The sequence below is a fragment of the Typha latifolia genome, chromosome 1 (genome assembly GCF_019914945.1).
Source record: "Typha latifolia isolate L0001 chromosome 1, TyphaL0001v2, whole genome shotgun sequence".
In the NCBI taxonomy this organism is placed as follows: Eukaryota; Viridiplantae; Streptophyta; class Magnoliopsida; order Poales; family Typhaceae; genus Typha; species Typha latifolia.
In genome coordinates, this window is record NC_133086.1 from 19,898,798 (window position 1) to 19,920,152 (window position 21,355).

The window sequence follows — 21,355 nt, forward strand, 5'->3', positions numbered from 1 at the left end:
TTGAGTTCATAAAGTGGATATTTGGTCTTCTATAACAGGCATCCTCAGTTTACTGGGAGTTATCAGTAATTCAGTATGATCACATTAATTAATCGTACTGTTTTCTTTAAGGATTGCTCTTTCTATTCACTTATCAAACTAGTCAAGGTTTTTCTACCATATAACTAAATTTAAATAAGATCATATTCCGCTTTTATATAAGGTTTCCTACTGAAAGATACTTTGCATATATTATCAATAGGGCATTGGCTATCTAACCTGGGAAGATTTTTAAATTAGATTTTCTCCATCTTACCTTTAATCTAATTTCCAGCTTGATTTGAACTTGCTTGTTTATTTAGCCATCCAAGATTGAGCACAAATTTGGGCTTGCTTAGTAATCAGTTGACTCATATAAGGTATACATGGGCATGCCTTTCTATCACATATCCTGTGTTGGCCTATGAAGCATCAGTACAGATACGATGTGATACGCCTAGGATACGTGCCTCATATATGTATATATTTATGTCCCCACACAGCTATATATATATATATATATATATATTAGTGAAATCATGTGCTTAAAATTTTTTAATTGAGGAATCATATATATCAGTGAAATCATGTGCTTTACAACTTTATATGTGGAGACCTCTAATTTATGAATTAAAACAACTATAATTCGTAACAAAAAACTATTACATGATGTAGTATATTACTAACTAAGGTGTAAGATAAACAAATAAATTCGATTTGTAAATCAAAAGAAACTGACCATTGTAACGTGATTTCTAATATTGGTCATAAAATAAACGAAAAAAATCATGATTGAAAGGCACAACATGCATGATTCTATTTACAAAAAGAAACCTTCTAGATCCGATAAAAAATGAAAGGTAATAGTCTTATTTGATTTGACTCCATATTGGAGGTATCCAAAAAGTATCTATGAATATCACAATATTAATTTTATTTTTAAAACTTTGGATATTCTAAAGAAGTATCTAATATGTCTCCGATGAATATCGTATTCGATACGGATATGACAAAAGTATGGAAATATCCATGTTTCCTAGGTGCTGGCACAAATTGTTGGAGCTTTGTTTCTTCCAAATGTTTGATCGTATCATAAGCATGCTTCATTTTTTGTTTTTGTTTTTATTATTTTTTAATTTTTGAGGAACATTCTCAACAACAACAAAACTGGAAGCATCTGCATTTCCTAGGTCCTTGCACGGCTTGTTGGAGCTGTGTGCTTTTACCAAAGGTCCTGGCACAGCTTGTTTGAACCATCATGAGCGCGCTTCTTTTTTTTTTTTTTTTTTTTTTTTTGAGTAAGATTATCATTAACAGAAAAATTGCTTTAAATTGGAGCGAACTTAAGCCTGAGCCTGCCAAATATAAGCTCATCATGAACTTGGTTCCTAATAAGTACAAGCTGAGCCAAGCTTGGTCAAACTTGGGTTACGTGGTTCATCTACACCCTCTAGTGAAGAAGGTTTATATATACATTCTCCTGACTTGAGGTAATTGGCTTCCTTTAATGTTGTCCCAGGTAAAGTGAAACATAGTAGACAAAGTATATGGCAGGTGTTATAATTATGCTGTGCTTTTAGAAGAGGCAGTGACTCAGCACTTAGTGTGGATGTGTGTTGTTTCATTTTTGAAGAACAGGAAATACTTCTCTAGCTTGTTCAGAGATATTAGATTGTTGCTTATTAATTCTATTGTATTTTTCCAATTACTTTGCCCGAAAATTTCAACTTTAAGTTTAGTTACTTTGCTAGCTATTTGTAACTTACATAGTCATGTCATACTCTTCCTTATATCATGATAAGGAAGACGTGATCAAACTCTTACGTGTGCTACCAATCATCTCTCCTTCTGGCTTTATGAATGTTAAGGTGGAGATTTCTTTGGTGCTTTTCTGCAGAAATCAGTTGAACTTTTGGGAAAAAGGAACACTGAATTGGAAAATGAGCTACTTGAAGCTCGAAAATGTAGTGATGATACTTTGGAGAAGTTGCAAGATGTGGAAGGAAAATGTAGACAGCTTCAGCAAAATTTGGACAAGTATGTTTTCTTATCGAACTATGTTTAACATTAATGGAGAAGTTGTCCAAGCATCTGCATTTAGTTTTCACCTTTGTGTTTTCTCATGCTTTCTGCTAGGCAAATTTAACCATTATTATGATTTTGTTTGATGTACTACTTCTGAACTGTACGATTTATTCCAAGCATCTAAGTATCTTTGATGTTTATGAACCTACATTGGATTGCTTTTCTTTTGTTTTTTCTCTTACATTCCATTTCTTTACCGAATGTTTATGCTTCCTATATCTTGCAGGTTGTCAGAGAAACTCTCAAACAAAGAAAATGAAAACCATATTCTTAGGCAAAAAGCATTCAGCATGTCTCCAGCAGATAACCATTCTGTGGTTGTGAAACCATTCTCTGAGGTTTTATAGCTCTTCAGAAATTTTTTTGTCTTTTCTCTGCTAAATATGACTGCAAGGCTCTATTTGATGACTTATTGATTCTTCTTTTAATTAACAGAATTATTCTGGTGCACTCATGCTTCCAAGCACCAACCAGAAATCTATATTTGTAAGTTTAAATCTGTTCGTTGAGTTTCAAATTCAATTCTTTTTTACCTTTTTGATAAATAGCAGGTTACAATTATTAAATCTAATTTCCAGGAAACCCCAACACCAACAAAATATCTAGTACCACTTCCACAGGGCTTAACAGGATCAAGACGAACTAGAATAGCTGTTGAGCGGCATGAGGTAATTTTGTCTCTATGTTCCAAGTGGACTTTGCAATATCTGCTTCCATATTCATCTGTTTAAATTAATGAGGGTGCTCTAAGTATCATCAATGGATTCAATAGAGTTACTATATCTTCTGCTTTGTTCATCGTGATTTTTTCTTCTTTTTTCCCTCTAAATCTATTTCAAACTGATGAATAGAAATATTTTTTTAGCTGTTGAATGTGCTTAAAAATTCATTTGTACCCTTTGGTTAGACTGATCTGAAGCAAGGTCGTTATTGTAGGAAAATCATGAACTTCTTTTGAGGTGTATTAGAGAAAATCTGGGGTTCAGGGACAGTAAACCAGTTGCAGCCTGCATAATATATAAATGCCTTCTGCATTGGCGTGCCTTTGAAGCTGAGAGGACAGTTATTTTTGACCACATAATTGAGGCAATCAATGATGTCCTAAAGGTTGGTAATCATTCCATTTTCTTTTTCTTTTTTTTTCATTCCAGTTCTATTATGGATTCACTTTAAGAACTTGTGTTCTTCACACATTCAGGAGGATGAAGGGGATGAGAGCTTGCCTTATTGGTTGGCAAATACATCTGCCCTTCTATGCCTGTTGCAGAGGAACCTAAGATCAAATGGGTTTCTTACAACACCTTCCCGACGTTCTGCAGGGTCTATTGGTTTGGGCGGGAAGATAGTGCAAGTGAGTGACATTTCTATTGTTTTTGGCTCCAGCATTAGTTGTATTATCCTTCATTTTTCTCATATGCAGGCTTTGATATTATTTTGAGTATTGAAATTTGTCTGACTGTGTTGAGTCAATTAAGCTATTGCTTGTTATGTGATGGTAATTTCATACTAGTTACCACTCACTCTTTATGTACAAAATAGATTTGACATTTTTTCTTTTGAGAAGATGGTTAGGAGATATGGTTGGTTAGTGCGTTGAAGAATTGTTGTGAAGATATGACATAAAGAATAGGTCTACCTATGGGAATTTAGTATTTGTTATCCGCAATAGTACTCTTTTCAGACACCTTGTCCTGCTATTTTAATTCACCTTCATGCAGCGTTCATGACAAATAGCCTGATACTTTCTTATGATTCCTTTTCCAACTTAGATTTTCTGATGATCATGTCTGCTAGATTTAATTGGATATGTTCATTTCAGACTCTGAAATCTCCTTCAAAGCTTATTGGAGCTGAAGATGGGTTGACACATGTTGATGCACGATACCCAGCTATACTGTTCAAACAACAGTTAACTGCTTGTGTTGAGAAGATTTTTGGACAGATCAGGGATAATCTGAAGAAAGAGATATTACCACTTTTAGGCCTTTGCATTCAGGTTCTTATGTTGGTTGTTTTTGTTTGAACTCTTGTATTGTTTAGTCGCACAAGGCTTCAGTAAATTTTTCATTGCTAGTTGAACATGTTCTTGCCTTCTAACTTCTTAAGAAAGACGATGTTCTATATTTACTTATTGTTTAAGAACATCTTTATGAAGGCTCCGAAATCCACTCGAGCAACCTCTGGAAGAACATCTAAATCCCCTGGTGGTGGTGCTCAACAGCCATTGAACACTCACTGGGACAGCATCAACAAATTCTTGGATTCACTTCTGAATCGTTTACGCCAAAATTATGTAAGATTCTCCAACCTATTTTCTACCTTGTGAACTATTTACTTGTAAATGTTGCAGTTTATTTTTTTTTAATGTACTGTTATCGATCTGGTTGTTACTTTATTCTTTTCTTAGATTAATTACCTGTGACCTGAGTAATGATCCTTCCACTAATTCAGATTTTCTTAAAATGCTTTGTTAGCCCTTTAAAATCTAACCAGTCCTCTTGAGCTCTAAAAGTATTATGGGACTTACTATGATCAAGGGTGTATTAAGAGTGGATGCTGGACTACTAATCTTCCTGTGTTACTGTGCACTCTCTTTCATGTGCAATAGCAGGTTTACGAGAAATAATTTTCATCCTTGAAGGAAGCAATGCAACATGATTTAGCATTGAAGCAATGGAACATTTTCCGGGATTTCTTGAGTTACACTTTTGGGCTCCTAATACACACGATTTAGCATGATGGTTTTTGAAAGAACAAAATGATTTCTCATGTCTGACAAAAAGGAAGATCTTGCTCCTGACCACAAAATTTTTTGATATTGAAAATGCTCTGGTACTTGTAAATTTAGTACCTTACTATTCAGGTTTTAAACAATTTTTGTAGATTCTTCAAGTTGTCTATGAAATATCTTGGGCCTGTTCTGTTTGCCAGCATCTTTGACGTGCATAAGGAAATTTATCACAACCTACGAGGAAGGGGGAAAAGATTTCCCTATAGGTGCTTGAATAAACGTCCTAACAGTACAGTCAAGGTCTTGGCTTCTCTTAGCATGGTCATCTGATTAAACAATTGGGTGCTAGTTATCATGTCAAATGTTACAGTCACCATCCTTTGTTACATAATTTGTTGATTTGTTGGTGAATTTGCATGGAAACCCCACTACATTCTTCTTTTCTATGCACTGGCACAAAGTACAAAATTTTAGGGATAATTATCCCTAAACCCCTCAAACTATTTCCCATATTTTCACATAGACCCTATATTTATTTTTCATGACTTATTGACCCATTTAACTATGTGACACCTCCGAAATGCCTCTTTCATTAGTTATCCATTAGATAGTTTTCTGTTAAAAAATATCACGTGACTATTATGTGATCAATTTTAGGCCATTTATGAAACATTTTATTCTTATTTTAGAGCAAGAAGAGAGAAAAATTGAGGTTAAGATGATTATTGGACCTTTTTTGTTAACACAATTAAGGGGTGAGAGATACTAGATAGTTGTGGAGGTCAATATTACAAAAAAAATAAAATAAAGAGGTGTATGTAAAAGTGAGCTATAATTTAGGGCCTCTAGGTGTAATTAACCCAACATTTTACAAGTCAAAGGTGGAAAAAGTGTAAGTTTAACATTGGTTTGACGTATATATGATTTAGCTAATATATTAAACTATTGTTCCTAGACCTCCTATATTGTTGCGCATTTCCATATGGACTCCCTCATTTATTTTTCATGTGACACCCTTAACTATCTAAAATCTCCAAAATGCTCTTTTCATTAGTTTCCATTAGATTTTTCGTTAAAAGGTAACATTTGTGTCACGCAATCAATTTGAGCACTCTAGGACCCATTTTACTTTTAGTTTTAGAGAAAAGAAAGGGGCAAAAATGAGAATAAAATGATAATTTGATGTTTATTATTAACACCGTAAATGATGACAGATGTTTTAGAGTTTAGGTGTACCAAAAAATTTGAGATGATGCATGTGAAAATCAATATTTCAAGAGGTTTTAATGTAATTATTCTTATATTAAAGTACGCATTTAAAAGAAAGTAAGGAACGTTAGCTGTTACAACTTATAATCCTTTTGCTTTAGCATATTCTCACTTCTGTTACATGTACTTGCACTTTATTAAGTGAATTACTTTTATTTGACAGGGTTAACTCTTGTTATGTGGTTGAGTCTTATGTAGGATGTGAGCGTTCATTTGGTTCAACCATTACTTCATCATCGTACACAGCTTTCTTGTTCTCAGATGCTACAGAAATCTGTAATTGCTTTTTTTAATATTATTAAATAAATGGTATAGGTGCCTTCTTTTTTCATTCGCAAGCTCATCACCCAGCTCTTCTCATTCATCAATATCCAGCTTTTTAATAGGTACAAGCTTATCTGAAGGTTAAAGAACTTGTATTAGTTAAATGAAAGCTCCATACTGTAACCACTAATCCATACTCTCTCACGCTCATTAGTCTGCTTCTTCGGCGTGAATGTTGCACTTTCTCCAACGGGGAGTATGTGAAGTCTGGGCTAGCACTGCTGGAGAAGTGGATTGCTGATGTCACAGAAGAGGTGACTACTAATTTTCCAGCTCTTTTGCTATTTCTTCACAAGTTTAATTTGCCCCTCTCTTTAGTTTGCAGGGACCTCTTGGCATGAGCTGAATTTCATTAGACAAGCTGTTGGCTTTCTGGTATTGCAGTCCTTACAGAAATTAACAGATTCTGATTCTTGAGGTCTAGTTTCTTATGTACTTGATGGATGAAACAGGTCATACATCAGAAGCGGAAAAAGTCTCTCGAAGAGATAAGGCAAGATCTTTGCCCGGTATGTTTACTTCAGCCAAATAAAACTTGTAGTGCTATTAATTTATTCTCAGTGAACTGATTCTCACAGCTCATAAAGTGATTAAACCAAGCAATTTTTTATTCTCATCTGAATTGGAACAGGCCTTAAGTGTTCGGCAGATTTACAGAATATGCACAATGTACTGGGATGACAAGTACAGTACCCAGAGCGTTTCAAATGAGGCCTGTATATGGACTTGAGATCTATGATTCCATATTCTTACTGCAAGTTCTGCTAACAGTGTTAAATATGACAGGTTGTTGCAACAATGAGGGAGATGGTTAACAAAGATTCTCAGAATGTTGTATCGAACTCATTTTTATTGGATGATGATCTAAGGTTTGTTATTTCAGCTGATTTAGTTAGCTTTTGCTGGTCTGTGCCTTTTTGTTTTTCATGTAATATATTCGGTTTGGGTCCAAATATTGAAATGGTAGTCTTGAAATGTTAATGGGCTGGACTTCTTCAAAATCCAGATATAGTAGACATCGACAAAATCTAATAAAAATCTATTGTGGAAAGCAATAATGTCTAATATGTAGTACGTTGATGAATATACTCTTGCAAAAATTCCACTGGGAGTATGAATGCACCATGCTACTTCCTAATACTCGGAGAAAAGGATAAGCATAGCTCACTTGATTCTTTGCCTGCCTCAAGTCTTCCGAATATAAGGGTCTGAGAGTGATTTTCTGTTCATTGCCCACTTCACTTCTTTGTGAAGCCTCTGCTGCAATTTCGCCTTTTCAGCATTCTGCCTTCTCTCCTGACCCACAAAGTTCATCACACTTGAGAAGCCAAAACAAGTTAAAGAATAAATATCATAGTTTCCAGACTTGATGAATCAAATTATGCAAAACAAGATAGAGTGACAGGGATCTGTGTTCTAAATTAGCAGACAATCAACATAATAAGGGGCAAAGGAATTCCACTGCTTCAACTCATTCATCACAAACCTTCAGTGGCAAAACTAGCGGCAACCTGAATCATGATTTATTTTGAACTGAATTAGCTTAAAAGGCTGGTTCAGTTCAGTAGTTCTCAAAGAAACACCTGAATGATTATGCATAGTAGATTTGTTTACATTGAAAATGATGGCTAGAGTAACTGATTTGGGATTAACTGGGTTCATCTAGTTGGTCCAATCCAATGTTGCTAAGCTTTGTCTGAAACTTAAGCATTCACATATAGTTGCAACTGATTTTGAAGTTCTAGATGCTTGGGTGGACGTTTGGTTTATTTGGCTATTGGGAAAGTTAGGTATTTGCCTACTAGGCTTGTTGTCCATCATATCTGCGGAGTCTTTCTAGCATTGTCCTACAACCTAAATTGACCTACCTTATCTGTATTGTCTCTAGGACATGCTTTATGAAATGTGAAAGCAGTTTGTTTGACTTCTCATTATTTGCACCTCCTTTTCTTTGCTGCAGCATACCATTCTCCACAGAAGATATATCAAAGGCTATTCCAGTAATAGATACTACAGGTGTTGAACTTCCGCAATCGTTGTCTCAGCTTCCAGCTGCTCAGTTTCTAGTCTGGCATCCAGAGCTCCTGCCAGCCTAGTTGAAGAGCAACATGTAACTAATGTTAGATGTATTATGCTACTCTGTTGCACCGCAACAGGGTTTGTAAAGAATTGCAGACGCACGTATCCGGCTCCAGCAATTTGAAATTCGGAGATTGTTGCAACAATTGTTGCTCCAACGATTCACATCTGAGTACCATGTCAAGGCTGCGGACTACAGTCGACTATGAAACTGTAACACGCATGTGTGGCCATATTTATTTCGTGGCCCGTCATTCCACTTAATCTTTGTTGTCAGTTGAGAGAGAACATGAAATGTAATCCTTGGTGTAAAACGTTTCACTTTTATTATAGCAATGAAATATGTGGTCTTATTTATTAAATGTCTCTGCTTTGGTTTTTTTTTTTTTTTTCTTTTCTCTCAAGGTTAGAGCTGCTGATGAATCCTTGATTTATGTCTGATTTTCACCCAAGCTGCTAATGATTGTTTTACTGGGGCACTGGCAGCGGCACACTATTTGACTAAAGTAAGTTTTCTTTCGTCTTGAGATAGTTCTGACCTGCCAAGTGAAAAACTAGTAACCTATGACCAAAAATGCTCAAAATTAGACACAGTAGCTTGTCGAGTATCAAGTTGGATTCGTATTCTAGTCAATGTGCTTGCCTCTGATGTCTCTGGTGTATGTTTTCCCTCGAACGGCCTATCATTGAAGGATGTTACAACATGCGAATGTGAATTGATCAACCGATCTTGAGATACAGAATTTTGTACTTTGATTGCCATATCAGAGGTTTTGCAAGATGATCAATCTTCCAAGCTGTGCACATAATTAAAAGCTTCTTGGCCACAAGCTATAAGGCTATCTACATGAGATGACGTACCACAACTATGAAACAATTGTTTTTTTTTTGGGGGTTAAATCTTAATAGAATATAATTAAGCAAAAGGACGTTATACATCAATATCACTAATAAGGAGACGTAATGAGGCTGATAGCTCATTCCCAGCATTATAAACATCCCTTCAACAACCTCCAACCTCCCAGTTATTACCTAACTACTACATGGCAACAAGATCTAAGAATGAAGATAGGCTACAAGGCAAACAAAATAATTTCAAGCTACTGAGTCCTCTTGTTCTTATCCATAGGAGCAAAAGAGCAACTTGAACTCGTTACTCGCAGATCCATCATCGAGAATGATCTTGCAGGAATTGATGATATTTGAAGTGGGGAAGAACTGAGTGGTGAAGCAACAGTGGCAGTAGTATGAGGTTTTCCATGTGGGTGAAGGGGAGGAAGCACCCTAGATGGCTCATGCTCTTCTTCGCTGCTATTGCCAATGCTGCCTGAGCTGCACCTGCCAATGGGAATTGTCATGCTCCTGCTGGAATTTGTGAGTCTCTTGGCAATGCCACCTTCCATGGCAGTCAACTGTTCCTTTTGTGGCTTGTCACACATAATACTGAGAGAAAGTAGATTTTTCCGCTTCCTGCTGTAGGCATTCTCTGGCTTACTGAGGTCCTTAGCAGAAGGAGATGAAGATACATCTCCAAGGTAGGTGAAAGATTTAGATTTGCCACAGTAGAACCTGGATATGCCACGCCTGCCAAAAGTGAAGGAATCACCCTTCAGTAAACCACAGACAGTAACATGATTATCTATAAAATGCAACATTTAACTATCACTTTGACGTATTATTTAGTGAAAACAAAAAAAATCACATCATGAGTGAAACAGAGACATTCCACAAATGGACTTATGAGAGGACAGATCCTTGTCAAAGCAAGTATTATGACAGCAACGGATCACAAAATTAATATAAGTAATAAAAAGTTCATATATAATTCATTGTAAGAAGCATCCAACTGTCAGTATAGAACAGCAAGATATGTTTGATAGTGTACTACATGCATCATATTTAGGTCATGCATGTTTTAGGACAATCTGATAGGCTGTTACAAGGAAAACACAGTTTCTAGTCCATATCTGTTGTAATCTCTGCAACTCAAATCAGGTACCAGCTTATGCAATATATACATGCATGCTACGTTAGTGGATCATGGGATTACTGAAGAGTTTTAAGTGTAGTATCAGAAGTTATGCAAGCTGATCTTTCTCAACTTAGTTTATACTCAATGAAAACTTTTGCAGTATGCATCAAAAGAACCCATTTTAATAAATGTCAATCTAGTTTAAACAACAACAAACAACATTCCAACAAATATATGCAGCATCTCTCTTGGATGCATACAATGTGTTCCAAAGGCTAATAAGAGGATTAATATTGCTAAACCAGCTTTCATGCCTCATGGTGCATGGTATGTTATTAACAAAGAGAGGACCTTCCTTTTACCTTCCAGTGGTCGAATCAAAGTTTCATCCTGGCGCAAAAAAAGAAAAATAAAATAAAGAAAGGTTCTGAAAGGAATAGCTTAGGAGTATTATCAGATCTTGGTACTCACATATGTCATGTATTAAGGCGCTTGTACAATCACAAATCAAACCCAACATAATCCATGAAGAAGTGATGAACTATTTGCTGCCAGACATCACCAGTCACCATAGATGTACCATTAGCATAGCCAAGTTCCAGCCATTAAGGTTTCAATAAAATGAGATGTGAATCAACAAGAACAGTTATAAGAAATAGAGGATTTAATTTTTTAAATCTCGAGAAAGATCTATTTTGAAATGATGTTCCATAACCAACAGATATTTCATTGCAAAAGTTTAAGCACATGCACGAACTCACGGCACCAGAAAAGTAAATCATTTTCCACAAAATAATTTATGTATAAGAAAGAGAAAACCCAGTTCAATCATAAGTGAGAAAATTGTATCAAATAAAAAAGTATGAAAGATTGATAACTAGAGCAGGTAATCAGTAGAAATTTCAATGAGAAAAATTAGCTTTCTCCTACGGCCAAAAAGAAGGTATCCGTCGAAGAAATTCTTAATGTACACCTCATTTCTCTAGCATGCTCGACCAAAAACACCACCGCAAGTAAACTCCCAGAGATCGTCAAAAAAGTTATAAAAAATGCAACTTTCTCACATTAATTGCATCAATACGACCAAATTAGAAGAAAAATATGAAGGAAAGTGCACAAACGACCTAAGTTACGATCTTCACCTCATCGGAAGTGAGTCCTCCAATGCATCCATCACATCGAGCGGCCCCTTGTACAAGCTCTGCACCTCCCTCTCCTCGCCGTCCGATCCCGACCCCGCCGCAGAGCAATCGCTATTCTTCCCGATCGACGACGAGCTAGAAGTCTCCGCCGCCTCCGGGAGCGGCGGCTCCGCCTCGTAGACCGAGATGCATGTGACCCCTCGGACGAACCCCGACCGTCCGATCTCCCTCCCCCTCTCCAGAGCGATCGACATCCGTCCGATCCCGGTGTGGTCGAATCCACAGTCAGGATTCAACAACCTCACCTGATCTCTTCGATCACGAGAGCGCCATGACCATTACAGCTCCGACGAAGGGTATGAAACAAGCAAGAGAGGAAAAAGGAGACAGCTTTAGGGAAGACACAGCTACTCGTAGCTAATTAACAAAATAATTAGACAAACTTATCAAAAACACCCTACATTTACCTTTATTACATTCATACCTCGTTTAGATATTTATCATTTGCGCTTGCTTAAAATGCATAAAACATACTCGCCCATTAGTTTTTTCTTTTCTTAAACATCATTTACCTGAGTTAAAAATAACTATAAATATAAAATAACATCAATATTTTATATTTTATATTTTTATTTTTAAAAGTAACGAAATATTTTATTATGTTAGCTACTACTATGGAAAAAATTAACTTCAATTATTTTTTGAAACATTAAAAGCAGAAAATAGATTGAATGATAAATAATCTACATGATTATGAATGATAATTAAAGGTAAAGATAGGGTGTATTTGATAAATTTCCCAAAAAAAAAAAATAATGGCAGCATTGGTGCTTACTTAGCTGTTCTCAATAGTTAATTAGACTAAATTAAGGATGGGGATTAGATTAGAGTAACAGGTTGGGGACCTTATCTGCTTATCCTCTCGTCCTCTGCTCACTTATAAGTTGAATACTAATACAATATTTGCCTAGTTCGAAATAAATATTACTAACCAAGTCTATAACTATTGGACCAAAAGAATAGCCCCAAAAGACTAACCCAATCATTGTGGGTTTTTAGGTGAGTTTCTGGGGGCAACTTATGTTAGTGTCCGTAACCTAACCCAACTACATGGTCACATGAGATGTCCAGATGGTGACGCGTGTAGGTTGCATTACATGGACGGTTGATGGTGAATCTCCCGGCGTTGATCCCGAATTCATCATCTCAAGCTTATCCGACTCGTACGGCCCGAATAAACGATGACTCCACCGTGACAAATGCTCATGCTTTTATTAATATATAAGATAAGATTTTTTTATTAGCTTAGAGACTAAATATGAGCATGACAAAGGCCCAACTCTTTCTAGATACTAGATACTAGATACAGAGGTACTTAGACTCTACCGAGTTTTTAGCTGCTAGTCTAAGCTTCAAGTCATATGCGTCGTCGAATAATTTTTTCAAACTAAACGCTCCTGAGACTTGCTCTAAATTATTTGTGTTGTCGAGCTGTTCCTTCAAACTAACCGTACTGTCAAACCATCAACCGAATTGAACCAAGCCATCAAACCTTATGACCTTGTTGGTCATGAAAAGTTACCTACCAACTCAGTTATATATAAGATTAGATAAGATAAATCTCCGAAAAAAACGGAAAATAGGTCAATCGCGAAATATATTCGATGATGATAAATATATAACATTTTAATATTATAAAATAAGTTTTTATAACTGTGGCAGGAGTTTCAATCGGACGGCTCTGAGATATTTTTGGGGACCATCTTCTACTTTTTGGTTGATCGTGACGACTCTTATCCATCGATAAGATAACCGGAACAGTGCATAGAGTTTTATATGCGGGAATGATCTCCGCCGTCGAATAACGACTGCACACCAATGTTAGTCAAAGTAGAATCTGCTGCTAAATAATGGTGACAAGTGGTTGTCATCTTAATGTCATCGGGCAAGCCAAAGGAATCATGCACCCAAAACTAAGGGATCTTGTATCACTTTTATTAGACTCTTAATTTTGAATCATCTATTAAGACCTTATCCAATCTATATGTAGAAGTCGGTCACCATAGTTGCAAATTCTTTAAGTATGACATTAGAAGCCCTCATATTATCTGCAAATGAAGTAGATTATGGCAGATATTTATTTATTTTTTTGTTCTTTTTGTTCTTTAATGGCTGGAACAATGATGTCATCAGAAGATCTAAATAGAGATCCACAGGAGCCGCAAAATCATTATCTATCGAGCCATGAGGATGTGGTGGTTTCACATCTTGCCTTTCGTTTTCGATCGTCGGCAGAAGTCCTTATCTCCTCAGCTTTTTGTTGATGGCGAACCAAACTATGTCTTAAGCGAGACAAGTGGGACATCATAAATAGACCACATCATCTCATCTCCATTGTTGTACACAAAATTGTGAGCAGTGACTACGTTAACAACAATCTCAGGCCACCAAACTGCTCTTATTTCCTTAGCCGAAGGATGGCAATCACTACAAGGATTGGTGATGGATTAGGTTAGGTTTACTGGGACCATTTGCAGCCCTAGTGTCCGAGAGAAGCACAATGGACGGCTCTTATGGCTCTTCTCTTGCAGTAGAAACCTAAACGATGCCGTAATAAAGCTTTCGCTACTTATTAATTTATTTGTTATATAATACTTTAAAACTAATAGCTGCAGATAACAAAGTTTCTTCCATTGTTTGTGTGTATAATCTAGTTACAACTACTAAGCCCCTCCAGAAAAGGGTTTACGATGATACAAAGGATTTATAGACAATTCAAATAAGTGCATTGGCAAATATCATAAACCGGGCTATCAACGATATATTATTAAGATCACCTCAGAAAAATAAATCAACTCCATGGTACAAAGACAGATAAGGTGAGGTGTAATTTGTTCTATTTATTTAGTGTATATGACCTCCTCCTTTCCAAAGCATATGTGACATTTGGATTTTTGAAGAATAACCTGCCAAATAATGATTTAGGAGCATTAAGTGTTGATTGCAAATATATAAAGAAAAAGAGAAATTTGAAATAAAAAAAAAACATAAGAGTGTTACCTTTCACACTATTCCAATTTCCCTATAATTCTTACTGTTTCTCCAACTCCCTAAGTAGCCTGTGAGAGAAAATAAGAAAAGGTAGTAGATGGATCAAAGGATTTTGGTAGAGTATTACGTACTGCATGATTGACATCCTCTATGTGCTGGTAAAAGATCTTCCTAAGCGTTCAGACAGCCCAACTAATATGCAAATTAATCAAAATGCGGGCATAAAGCATCATAGGTTACTTTATATGAGTTGACTATTTTCTTTTAACATCATAGTAACAGTTTCCGATGTCAAGGTTGAGATGCATGCATGTTTAATTTTCCATCTTAGATTTGGCTGGCAGGAAACAAGATACATGCATATGCAATTAAGCATCTACTGAAATTTATTTTGCAATTTCTAATGTTATAGGAGAAGATAATTGCTCTTACCTTTTCATTAAATGAGGAGAAAATAACTTTTACATCCTCAAAAACATCTGAAATAGTCTTCCCAGCATCAATCTAATAAGATGAAACAGTTAAATCATTCTCATTACAAAAGCATGCAATTGAAAGATATATATATATATATATATATATCATATTAAACAGACTACTTTTTTTTAAGTTAAAATTATTCATCTCATTCTTTTTTTTTTTTTTTTTTTGATCATTCATGAGCCCGAAGGCTAGATATGGGCCGGACAAAGGGCCAACCCTCCCTAGATACAGAGGCACTTTAGGCCCCACCAAACTCTTTAGCTATCTAGTCTAGGCGTCAAGCCATATGCGTCGCCGAACAATTGCTTCGAATCAAACGCCGCCGAGACCTGCTCCAAGCCGTTGCGTTGTCAAGCTGTTCTTCCAAGCTAACCGCACTGCCGAGCCATCAACCAAATCGAGCCAAGCCACCAAACTACCAACCACCAAACAATTTCTCCACAATATTGCTTGGTGTTGGAGTTGAACTCATGACCTCCTTGGTCATGAGCAAAATACCTACCAACTATACTAGAGTTGGTTGGTATTCATCTCATTCTTCTCTCTTACTCTCTATGCCTCCTTTTCTCCCTTCTCATCTCACAGGTTCTCCTAACTTTTTGTTCCATCTTTTCTTCCTATGATTGCTATACTATCTCCCTTTTTTACTATCTCCACAAAAGGTTAAGGTTACATTTTTTTTTTTTAAGTCACACAAAAGGTTACATTTGATGAAGGCCTCGAGTACAGCGGCTCCACCGAGACCCAGGATCTGCTGCCTATCCAGAACCACCCTTCTGGTTCATCTCTCTATCCCCTCTGTTTCCCATCCTTCACAACCTCAAATAGTTGGTTGAAAGTCAAAACCATGATTTAATTTTTCCGGTGTACTTGGTCTGGCTTGAGCCTGAAGCTGCCTGAATAAGGCCCATCAGGTTAATCGTGCAGGTTGCAGATAAATATTTCACACTAGAGGGATACCACTGTTGAAGTAAAGACAGTTCAATTTATAGATGAAACTTGTGAGACTAGGAATTTTCCAACAGTAAATACACGGACACGATATACATGAAAAGGGAAAAGAAAAGAAGTACACGGACACAAAGTACTCTTGCAAGTTGAAACTACTTTTACCATATTATAATATTAAATAAAAAGAGAAATACCTTCTTAACCTTGCCCTTCGAGTCGTAATATTCAATCACAGGTAAACTGGATTCCACAAAAACTTTGAATCGCTTCCTTATCGTCTCAATGTTATCATCAACTCTTCCCTATGAAACCAACAGCAGAAAGAAATGTCAGAGGTGAACTATAAACAACAGAAACTTTTCATAGGTTGCCGTCAACCTCACCTCATTACGGTTCAGAAGACGCTTCTCCATCTCTTCCTCAGAACACTCAAAAAATAATACAAACTCAGGTACTATCTTTGTCTGTAACAGAAAGAGATAACATTCTTAGATTCTCTTTTCAGAAAGAAAGGAATAAAATTAGCAGAACAATCGGTATAAAGAGAAATAGGTAGTTAGTATCAAATAAGAAATGCAGAATCGTCAAACTTACAACTCTCTCAAATGCAGCACGATTTTCTTCATTCCTAGGGAATCCATCAATGAGAAATTTGTCATTTGCATCTTCAAGCATAGCCCGTTGTAAAAGCTTTATTGTTACCTCTGAGGGAACAATCTTTCCCTCCTTTATCATGTTTTGGATCATGGTACTGTAAGAAATAATATTATAAACTTAAAGTAAATATCAAATAGAAAGTACAAAGAATTAGAATGGAATTGAAGGAAACTTTGTCTAACAGAAGAGAAACTCTGCTTTCAAGTATAAAACTGGCTTCCTTTCAAAACCTTGGCAACCATGAAATTATCAGTAATTATCGCAAAAAGAAGAACAATGTGTATTAATGAGCAACTGCAGAATCAGTAATCATGTTTATATTGTTATAATAATGGTGATTGAAAGTACCCATTCTCAGAACCGGATCTTATTTCTGCCCGCAGAAGATCGCCGGCACTAAGATGAGTAAACCCAAAGTTTTGAACGATATTGGCACATTGGGTACCCTTACCACTACCAGGACCACCTGTAAGTAAATCAGATTTTGTCAGATCCAATGTTTTTGATCTGGACTAACAGCATAATTAACATACTATAGTATCTAAATGTTGGAAGAGAAATATGGAGAGAACATTGGGAAATCAACCGAAACATGAATGAAGCAAGAAATCTCACCTAAAACAAAAATGACTGTCACTTTCTTGTTACCCAGGATGTTCTCATTGTCATCCTGCAAATAAATAGTAGTTAATTACAGTAGAGAGAGATAAAATTAAATTAAATATCTTGATTCACATAAATATGATGCTGTTATAAAAATAAAGAAAGATGAATAATAAAAATGAAGTATTATGATTTAGTTCTTGATTGATATCAAATCTATTTCTTTATGCATATAAAGTGTATCTTGGAAACTTGTATCTGTCACGACAGTAACTAGCAATACAAGATGAAGTAACAGGACATCCAAATTCTAGATCCATTCCATTGTAAAACAGATTGTCTTCTTTGAAGGTACACAGTAAGTGGAGAAATATAGGTTGTTTCTCAACCGCTAGTTAGCTAAAGTGTACAAATCCTGCTATTTACACCTCAACCTCATATCTTTGTAAACAAAATTAAATATATAGGAAAAAAAACTCATACCTCTGTATTGCATAAGTGGCAGTTCTAACAAGCATATGATTCTTCATATTAAGTCATTCAGAATCATTGATTGCAATGCTATCCATTTCAAATTGTTAACTAAAAATTTTGTAATCATCCCTTCTGATCTGATATACAGGCATTACGTGCAGAAGAAGGGAATCATGATTCAATAGACTGGTTTTATATCAAAAGAAAGCAGGCATGCACGTACAAACATGTATTATACTTGTGTAAGAAAAGATACTAATTTGCATCGTTTGCGTAGAAGGCAGCGTAGAGAATGCCTTAATATCTACTGCAAGTAAAGATTCTAAATGAAGAAAAGTAACTGAGCTGGAAATTAATCTTCCAGTTAATTGTATCTTGAAATTTACTAAATACTTAGAATCTGAGATTATAGAGTACCTTGACAATTCCAACTGCAGAAGCTTCTACAACAGTCCCCATTTGTAAAGCTTTCGGATTTGTTACCTGCAAGGAAGTTTGGATTAATGTCAAACTCCTATCTCATAAGTGAATATATAGAGCCCTTGTTTATTTCTATACAAGGTCAGAACGGCACCTGAGTAAGTTTATGGAGTAAATTCTATTAGAGTTTGTTGAATGAAATTTCTTTTATCTTATCTAGATGTTGACAATGCCAAATAGCTATTTGTCGGAAAGAATTGAAGGTCTTCTAATATAACTTTATTCACAAAACTTACAACATTGTTTTCATACCATGATCCATGTTCCAACAGATAAAATTTTGCATGATGAGCACTGGAGGATACGAAGGTAAGGAAGGCCACATCAAAGACATGCTCTTAACAGCAACATCTCCTATTAACGATACTATTGAAATGCATATACCACATTATTCGACTACCAAAAGGGGTAGGCTAATGTATGTAATAGACAACAACCTGAAAATGATCCGTCGGTAAACACTTCCCAACTTAGCTCTGGCGTCATCCTTAAGAACAAATTACTCTCTAAAACCTTCTCTATCTAGAGATCTAGGTCAAATCAAGTAAAACACAAGTTTCTTTACGGCAGAGAGGCCCTTTCCAAAGATTTGTGGAACTATACTTCCATCACTCTAGCGAGAAAGAATTATCTGGAGAAAAACAATATCAACAAACAGATTGGATAACAAATACTAATTAGTGTAAATTCCACATTTCTCACAACAGGAATCACCAATATGTTAAATTCTTAAGCCGTTACTTCATCAACAAATTGATATGTCGAAATTTGGATCTCTCTAACACCAGATCTAGACAAGATTTGCTCTAAAGTAACCATCAACAGTAGAAGAAAGCAACAATAATCCCAATTCCACCAGATATATCATGCACAAAGAGTATAGGATCATTTTACGAGCAAAAGAACCATAATTAAACAACACGACCAACAAAATCAGGAAAAATGTGACAACCTAAGCAGATCATTGCACAAAGACAATACCGGCATTAGATCCGGAGAATGAGATAGGAAGAACAGATCAAGAGATGGAATCGGCACCTAGTAAGAGGCGAGAGGTTGGTGGAGCGGAGTTTCAGACCTCAATGGGAGAGAGAGAGAGAGAGAGAGAGAGGAAGAGAAGGATCAAGATCCAAGTTGCCCTTGGCAATGGAACCAATTCCTCTGATATAGTGGACGTTATATACGCGCGCGCGGGGAGATCTTCCTCCAACTTGCGACGAATTCTTATTATTATTAAACGTTGAACCCTATAATACGAAAAAGCACTCACTCACCATTTTATTATCAACTTTGTAGATCATGTAATGTTCACATATTATTTTGTAATAAAAGAATCTAACGGATAACTACCTGAACATATATATATATATATATATATATATATATATTATAGTTTTCTATAGTTAAGAAGGCTAATATATTATGAAAAATAAATGAGAAATCTATTTTAGATGTAATTATCTCTTATTATTATTATGAGACGAAATCTGCGATGAACGATTACGAGAGGGAAGAGCGAGATGCCAACCCACGACTCGGCACGTTACGAACGTGAGGTAGTAGGTCGCGTTATGTGCTGCTTCCCCCTCCCTAATTACTTTTCGGAAAAGGATTATTTAAAATTCGGTATTAATAACATTTTCAAATATTTGAAATCCATAAATTCTAAATCATCTCTCTCGCAAATCAAGTTGTTACAGCTGCTGTAGTTATTTGTTTGGGATGGGTTTGGTTGAATATGATTCAATTGTCATCAATACCACCTAATTATATTAGGAATAAGAATATATAAGGATAAGAAGAGGGAGGGACAGCTAGACAGGAATTTAAGGACCTGATTCTCACTCAATAGAATACCAATCCATAACTAAGCAGGGCTTGGTGTCTGACAGAAGAATATCTACAATAGAGGGTGGCAAAGAGTAAATGCACCACAGTAAGAGCTCTAGTTGGGTGGAAGCCTCCCCCAGCTAGTTGGATTAAGATCAACACAACGAATCCTTTATAAAAGGTGACGCCCAAGGCAAACCGAACCGGATCATGATGGAGTTGGATGTTGAGGCTCTGATCAAAGTGCTTGAAGAGAAGGAACCTGAACCGTAGAGAATTAGGTGGTCTCGTTGACACGTGCTGGACTTTAATTACTAGTTTTTTAAAGATTAAATTCCTTCGTATCTATAGGGAAGGGAATCGAGCGACCGATTGAATGGCCAATTTTGGTAGAGGGGCAACCTAGTATGTTTGTTGCGAAGGGGATAACTCTGCCCCACCTGATTTTGATGTTTTGATCAATTTGGACAGAAGTGGTATCACTAGGACCACCGTTGTAAATATTAGTTGATTTCAGTAAGGTGCATTTCGTCCAGATTGCTCAAAAGCTTAGGACATACTTCTTGCCATCACCCGGTGGATAATATAGAGGGAGCCCAATGTCAGAATTTTCCAATTCATGGCTCTCGCCCTGCATGTTTCCTGGTCTATCTTTTACCCCGTTGGTGAAAACTAAACCATTTGAAGTGAAGTGATTCGAAAATGTATTGGGTGGAATTACAATAGAATAAAATATGTTCTACAGACTCCAAAGCGGTATTACGAACAGGACAAACAATAGGGCCTGTGTGACATTTCCAGTAGACAACTACACATTTAACTAGAGGAGAATATAGTAAAAATTTTGAACTGTTACCCAATAATCCACTATAGCAATATGCATACCTCTTTTCAAAGTTGTGCTGCATTCTTTGAAAGTGAGACTCGTTTTTCTATCTGCAGGTCTTGGCTGTCGTTAAAATATTTCTTATCTGATAATGAATTCCAGAAGCGGAGCGAGCAAAGAGAGCAAAGTCACAAAAATTCTGACAAATATCATAACATCTTTAAGCCTTACAGTCTGCCATTTATCCCACATAGATGATGCTGCTCTGTTAGTCTCTGGCTCTCGCATCAGTTGCCAAAATATCACAATGAAGCAAACATGCCATATTCTATTATCCACTACCACAATTCCCAAATATCAAAACAAGAAAATAACTCAAT

At 36.2% G+C, this 21,355-nt stretch overlaps 3 protein-coding genes across 9 annotated transcripts in view; 1 reads left to right on the forward strand and 2 right to left on the reverse strand.

Annotated features, from left to right (window-relative positions):
* LOC140802741 (protein OPAQUE1-like) overlaps positions 1-8,868 on the forward strand; it is a 33,382-nt gene extending 24,514 nt beyond the window's left edge. The window contains exons 25-39 of one of the 2 annotated variants that reach the window (XM_073158328.1): positions 1,916-2,055; positions 2,330-2,441; positions 2,539-2,589; positions 2,682-2,771; positions 3,040-3,210; positions 3,302-3,454; positions 3,923-4,099; positions 4,259-4,396; positions 6,419-6,489; positions 6,582-6,681; positions 6,746-6,802; positions 6,880-6,936; positions 7,059-7,139; positions 7,214-7,296; positions 8,388-8,868. In XM_073158328.1, the coding sequence (XP_073014429.1) occupies positions 1,916-2,055; positions 2,330-2,441; positions 2,539-2,589; positions 2,682-2,771; positions 3,040-3,210; positions 3,302-3,454; positions 3,923-4,099; positions 4,259-4,396; positions 6,419-6,489; positions 6,582-6,681; positions 6,746-6,802; positions 6,880-6,936; positions 7,059-7,139; positions 7,214-7,296; positions 8,388-8,523 (1,617 nt within the window). In that variant the 3' untranslated portion in view covers positions 8,524-8,868. Of the gene's footprint in view, positions 1-1,915; positions 2,056-2,329; positions 2,442-2,538; positions 2,590-2,681; positions 2,772-3,039; positions 3,211-3,301; positions 3,455-3,922; positions 4,100-4,258; positions 4,397-6,266; positions 6,397-6,418; positions 6,490-6,581; positions 6,682-6,745; positions 6,803-6,879; positions 6,937-7,058; positions 7,140-7,213; positions 7,297-8,387 lie in introns of those variants that run through there. The other variant, XM_073158338.1, reaches the window with a different exon arrangement.
* A 554-nt stretch (positions 8,869-9,422) lies between these two features.
* Positions 9,423-12,057, reverse strand: LOC140802752 (uncharacterized). Its single transcript, XM_073158349.1, has 2 exons — positions 11,621-12,057; positions 9,423-10,090 (listed from the first exon to the last, which is right to left on the reverse strand). Exons 1-2 carry the CDS (start codon positions 11,872-11,874, stop codon positions 9,607-9,609), a joined length of 738 nt encoding a protein of 245 aa, XP_073014450.1. The 5' UTR covers positions 11,875-12,057; the 3' UTR covers positions 9,423-9,606.
* A 2,359-nt stretch (positions 12,058-14,416) lies between these two features.
* Positions 14,417-19,583, reverse strand: LOC140781494 (UMP-CMP kinase 3-like). Of its 6 annotated transcripts, none has more exons than XM_073127519.1 (10): positions 19,358-19,568; positions 18,257-18,322; positions 17,378-17,432; positions 17,111-17,228; positions 16,700-16,856; positions 16,489-16,569; positions 16,300-16,407; positions 15,104-15,175; positions 14,681-14,739; positions 14,417-14,586 (listed from the first exon to the last, which is right to left on the reverse strand). In XM_073127519.1, the coding sequence occupies exons 2-9, from the start codon at positions 18,296-18,298 to the stop codon at positions 14,731-14,733; spliced, it is 642 nt and encodes a 213-aa protein (XP_072983620.1). In that variant the 5' UTR covers positions 18,299-18,322; positions 19,358-19,568; the 3' UTR covers positions 14,417-14,586; positions 14,681-14,730. The 6 variants fall into 6 exon arrangements, with proteins under 6 accessions (XP_072983620.1, XP_072983603.1, XP_072983627.1 ...); XM_073127502.1 differs by having other exon boundaries at positions 19,301-19,389; XM_073127526.1 differs by lacking the exons at positions 14,417-14,586; positions 14,681-14,739; positions 15,104-15,175 and adding an exon at positions 15,327-16,050 and having other exon boundaries at positions 19,358-19,583.
* Positions 19,584-21,355: the final 1,772 nt, after the last annotated feature.